The following is a 5,945-nucleotide window of genomic DNA, read 5'->3' as shown; positions in this document are numbered from 1 at the left end:
TGCTACAAATGCATACTCTGCAAAGAGTGTCCGATCTAATATAATCTGAGAGTGGGGGTGATTACTTTAGTGTTGATTCCTTGAACAGAATATGTAAAACTACTTAATCCTTCATGTTCTTGTCCTCTTGACTTAATGTTGACAAAGTATATACTTTCTAACAAACACGTTCTTAATAAAGTTGGAAAAGAATAAAATATTGCCTGTATATTTAACAACAAAACTCTTTCACATGTAAAAATCTACAGTCACTATTTTAATATGAATAACAAAATGACAACATATAAAATGTTTACAGAAAAACAAATACAATAAGATAACAATAGCAAATACAATTATGGTTCCTTATATTAGTACTTAACCTAAAAATATAACTTATATAGTTTCTGTCATTAAATAAGTCAATATATGAGGTAATCAGTTCATAAACCTAAACCTAAATAGACATGTTCTGTTTCTCTAAATGAAAAGCCTGATATATGCTTTCAAAAACAGTTTCAGTTTAGGGATGTAGATCTATCAGCATATATTTAAAAAACAAAAATCTCAGTTTTGACACAATTCACATCCCTTTTACTGGCATCTACTGCGGTGAAATTCTATTGACCAATGTGTCTGTCGAGAACATATGGCCAGAAATGTGTAACAGTCTCAAGTCTCATGTTTTCTGATAAAATTATTCCTCTTTTGGCATTTTGTGGCTGGAAGAACCTTTAAGTAATACCATCCCTTTGGCAACCTCCTCACAATCAGAGGCAAACGGTGTTCATAGAGTGGACATGTTTTAAGAAGGTTTCCAAAATCTTTTGAAAATGTCGTTGTGGTCTCTAATACTCTTGATGGGTCTTCATCAGAAGATTAGACAACTGTATCTTTTTCACTCAGTGTGGCTTGTAGGAGACAACATTGATATCAGTCCAGTTCTAGCCACTAAATGTATAGAGCTTATGACTGGAAAAGAATCATCCTCTACATTGGGGGAACCACAAGGCCTGTCATTGCTGGAAATGAAAAAAGAAAAAAGAGGTTATACTCAATAACAGTACATATAGCTATATCAAATAGATAATTCAATAAACAGTTACTACACTATGCCTATATCACCAAAGCAAGAAATAATTTATGAGTTACTGTTGACACACACAAAATGTTATGCTTACATATGACATTTAAAGAAATAGTAAATTTCCAGCAAATTTTTGGGTTAACTAACCATCAGGCCATCCAAGATGTAGATGAGTTTTTTTTCTTCATTAGAACAGATTTTTCAAAACGTTCGTCACTTTAACATTACATCACTTCCTTAACAATGGATCCTCTGCAGTGAATGGGTGCCGTCAGAACGAGAGCCCAAACAGCTGATAAAAACATCACAATAATCCACAAGTAATCCACATAACTCCAGTCCATCAATAAATGTCTTATGAAGTGAAAAGCTATGTGTTTGTAAGAAATAAATTCATCATTATGCATATTTTGATGTTTTTAATGTTGCTTCGGACAGAAATTCAAGCCCTCTATCCATAATATTGCTTTCTCCAGTGAAAAAGCGTCTAAAATGGGTGGATTTTAATGTTGGGATGGATTTCACTGGAAGCAGTTTTATGGATTATGGATGCAATTTTGGCCAGAAGCAACATTAATGGAGAAATTAATTTCTGGACTGGATTTGTGTGGATTATTGTGATGTTTTTATCAGCTGTTTGGACTCTCATTCTGACGGCACCCATTCACTGCAGAGGATCCACTGATGAGCAAGTGATGTAATGCTACATTTCTCAAAATCTGTTCTATAAAGAAACAAATTCTGGGGGTGAGTAAATTTTTAATTTTTGAGTTAACTATTCCTTTAATCAGCACAGTATCCAGAAAGAATGCCTGATCATTTTGGAAAGTTGAAAACAAATAAGTTATGATTAGTAATGTATTAAAAGAAAAACTTTATGAAAAAACTTTCTTGCCCTGCCACTAAGGGTTTACGGAACCTTGAACAAAAAATTTTTTGGTAAAGTTAAAAAGAAGATCTATAGTACCTCTAAAGCTGGGGCCTCCTGAGGTTTGGCAAACAGGTGATGGCGAACCCTGTGGTCTCAGGACAGGAGCAAAGGCACTTTTTTGTTTGTTCGAGGATGGGAAAGATGTGAAGGGCAAAAGGGAGGATGAAGAACTGGAGCCAGGTACAGTGGGGCTAGATGGCATGACTGAAAAATGTTTTTGATCATAACAAAATACTTATTTGATTGTCAAACTTCATTCTGTATTTTCAGCAGAAGGATAATTAAAAAAGACAGGAAACTGAAAGGAACTAAAACTCACTAGCATAAGGAGAGCTGTTTGGTGAGGCACTGTTAAAGCCAGGTGACCCTGAAACACCCAGACTACTCATGGGCACTGCTCCGTAACTCCCATTCATGCCTCCATTGGATCCATAACCTGACTGCTGAGGGGTCGATGCTGAAGGGTAGCCCCGAGGTGACAAACTGCTTGGGTTTCGAGTGTAACCTTAAAAAAAGAGAAACCGCAATATTAAGCCAATCAACCAACCAATAAACAAACAAACAAACAACACCAGCCCTGCAATTTGATGTTATGAACGGTTGTAAATTAATCTTATTTTTTCTAAAAAAATTTTTAAAAAAAAAGTACAAGACGACAAGTGGAGGAAAAAAATTGAAAAAAAAATCATATTTTATGCTATGTCCTCTGTAGAGGACACCAGGACTAAGTTAAGAAGAAGATGAAGAAAAAGACAAAAACATTTTTTTTTTTACATTCACCAATCAATTTTTAGGTCTCAGACTATTTTTAACCAAACTTTGATTCTCAACTATGGCATGAAAAATATAACAGAATGATCTGACATACTGTTTTACTATATGCAATATGTGTATCCATATACATTGTATCTCATTTGCATGTTAATGTTATCTTGGGGAAACATGACAAAAAAGAAAGAAAAAAGAAGAAGTGCCAATAAAAGAAAAAGAGAAAAGAGAAATTTGGTCAAAAGTCTATGTCTGTTTCTCAGGAAGACACACACACACACACAAATATTTGGAACACTAAAGTCCATTGACACATCACAGAATTTGAACAGACACATCACAAGAAAAACATGTTTCCTTAAATAGAACCAGAACATAAATAGCGTAGTCAGTTGCACTGAAAAATAGCTATATAAAGGGGGCAATTTCACTCAAAGTTCATTAAACAGAATAATATTTAAGAATTTAAGGATTTATTTTTTAAATGAGGAAAGCAAATTATTAATTATTAGTTTTTAATTGAAGGGATGTCATAGAATAAATTCTGGCTGTGATGTATTTTCCGATGTATTGGTCCACATGTTATGGCCAATCAAGTTTAATGATTCAGTAGGTTATAGTGTTTAATGAAGATGTTTGAAATGTATGTGGTTATTTAATAATATTAATTAATTGATTAATTAATTAATCAATTAAAACAATTATTAAATTAAAAACACAACTACATCTGATTCTATTGTGGAGGTTATGACATAAAATCCTTTAAAATGAAAAAGTAAATTCAAAGATTATTATAGCCCAGTGGTGATCAGTATTTTTACTTTGTTACTGTACTTGAGTACATTTACTTTAAAGCATTTTTATTTTGGAAAACTTTTACTTGACTACATAAATCCTACATAATATTGTACAACACCCATCCCCACCAAAAAAAAGAAAATAAGTTATTTTGTACTTTACTTGAGTAAAACTGAAAAGGTTGTACTTTTACTGCAGTATTACTTCATTGTGGTATCTGTACTTTTACTCAAGTACTTGATTTGCACACTTTGTCCACCACTATTATTATCATTTAACCCTTAAAACTGTTCAAAAGGAATCAATCTCACAAACACTGATATTCATATGAAAGGTCAAGCATAACCATTCAATAAATGTGTTGAGATGAGATTTAGTAACATCTATGGTAATCTGTGACAATGAATAAGACAAAGACTTCTGAATCGTAGGGCAATTGTCTTAGGGTCCTTACCTTGGCTGCTGGTTTGCCCAGGTTCTCCAATACTTACACCCAGCTGGGTGGGATAAGAGCTGAGGCCCATAACGCTGCCATGAACAGGGGAACTTGGCATGGCCTGCAGCTGACTGTGAGGTCGTGGCATGCTGTACAGAGCCTCGGCTATGTCTGCCGCCCGTTTTAGCAACATGTCCTGCACCAACAGAACATCAAAGAAAAGTTTTGATTCAAGGCAATACACAAAAAGAAAAAAAAATATTGGGTGCCAGGACTCATGTTAAAGGGATAGTTCACCCTAAAATTCTGTCATCATTTACTCACCCTCAAGTTGATAAACAAAAGAAAATATTTTGAAGAATGTTGATGATAACCAAGTAGTTGACGGTAGCCATTGGCTTCCATAGAATGAAGAGGAAAAACTATGGAAGTCAATGGCTACTGTCAACTGTTTGGTTACACACATTCTTCAAAATATTTTTATTTGTAATCAAAAGAACAAAACAAACTCATACAGGGTTGGAACAGCTTGAGGGTGAGTGAGTAAATGATGACAGAATTTTCATTTTTGGGTGAACTATCCCTTTTGAAGAAATTCAATTTCTGTTGTATGAACAGGAGACATTAATTTGTAGCTATATGCACTTGCAAATAAGCACAATTGTTTCATTGACCAAATTTCCTTGCTTCCATTGAAGTACAAATGATGCTCTATGGAACATTTTTATATTATGTTGACTAATATTCATGTTGAGAAACTAAATACAAATATATGTTATATCTACTGCAGTTCAGTAGTTACCTGATTGCTGGTGGTATTTCCATAGAGTGATTCAACAACATCTGCTGCTCTTTTAAGTAACATTTCCTAAAACAGGGAAAATCAATTAAACAAAGAAATAAATAAAAAAAGTTTGTGTGTAATTTTTACAGTTAGGTTAATATATTTGGACACAGGCACAATTATTATTTTAGCTGTTGACCAAAACATATTCAAGTTACAGTTATATAATGGATATGAGCTTTAAAGTGCACACTCTGAGCTTTAATTTGAGGGTATACTCATCAAATTTGGAGGAAAGGTTAAAGAATTACAGCTCTTTAATATGTACCTCCCCCCTTTTTCAAGGGACCAAAAGTAATTGGACAATTGACTCAAAAGCCATTTCATGGAGAGGTGTGGCCTATTCCTTCATTATTTCTACATCAATTGAGCAGGTAAAAGGTCTGGAGTTGATTCTAAGTGTGCCATTTGCATTTGGAAGCTGTTGCTGTGAACCCACATCATGCGGTCAAAGGATCTCTCCATAAAAGTGAAACAGACAATTGTTAGGCTTCAAAAATAAAGCAAATCCATCAGAGAGATAGCAGGAACATTAGGAGTGGACAAATCAACAGTGTGGTACATTCTGAGAAAAAAGAACGCACTGGTGAGCTCAGCAACATAAAAAGGCCTGGACGTCCACGGAGGACAAGTGTTGGATGATCGGAAAATGCTCTCCATGGTAAAGAAAAATCCTTTCACAACATACAGCCAAGTGAAGTGTCACTGTCAAAGTCTACAACCAAGAGAAGACTTCACGAGAGCAAATACAGAGGGTTCCCCACAAGGTGCAAACCATTTATAAACCTCAAGAATAGAAAGGCCTGATTAGACTTTGCCAAGCATGCTAGAAAAGCATTCTTTGTACAAATGAAACTAAGGTCAACCTGTACCAGAATGACGGGAAGAAAAAAGTATGGAGAAGGCTTGGAACAGCTCATGATCCAAAGCATACATCATCTGTGAAACATGGTGGAGCAGTGTGATTGCATGAGCGTGCATGAGTTCCAGTGGCAGTGGGTTATTGGCGTTTAGTGATGATGTGACAGAAGACAGAATCAGCCAGATGAATTCTGAAGTGTATAGGTATATACGGTACTCTCTGCCCAGATTCAGTCAAATG

The 5,945-nt window shown here is 34.9% G+C and overlaps 1 protein-coding gene across 1 annotated transcript in view; it reads right to left on the bottom strand.

Annotated features, from left to right (window-relative positions):
- Positions 1-319: 319 nt before the first annotated feature.
- Positions 320-5,945, bottom strand: part of LOC107712533 (transcription factor COE2) — a 37,914-nt gene continuing 32,288 nt past the window's right edge. The window contains exons 12-16 of the mRNA XM_016517835.1: positions 4,802-4,867; positions 4,018-4,195; positions 2,317-2,502; positions 2,034-2,201; positions 320-1,001 (exon numbers count right to left, since the gene is read on the bottom strand). Of these exons, the coding sequence (XP_016373321.1) occupies positions 970-1,001; positions 2,034-2,201; positions 2,317-2,502; positions 4,018-4,195; positions 4,802-4,867 (630 nt within the window). The 3' untranslated portion in view covers positions 320-969. The remainder of the gene's footprint in view (positions 1,002-2,033; positions 2,202-2,316; positions 2,503-4,017; positions 4,196-4,801; positions 4,868-5,945) is intronic.

The sequence above is a fragment of the Sinocyclocheilus rhinocerous genome, unplaced genomic scaffold (genome assembly GCF_001515625.1).
Source record: "Sinocyclocheilus rhinocerous isolate Xijiao unplaced genomic scaffold, SAMN03320098_v1.1 scaffold2343, whole genome shotgun sequence".
In the NCBI taxonomy this organism is placed as follows: domain Eukaryota; kingdom Metazoa; phylum Chordata; class Actinopteri; order Cypriniformes; family Cyprinidae; genus Sinocyclocheilus; species Sinocyclocheilus rhinocerous.
This window is presented reverse-complemented; position numbering and strand designations above follow the sequence as displayed.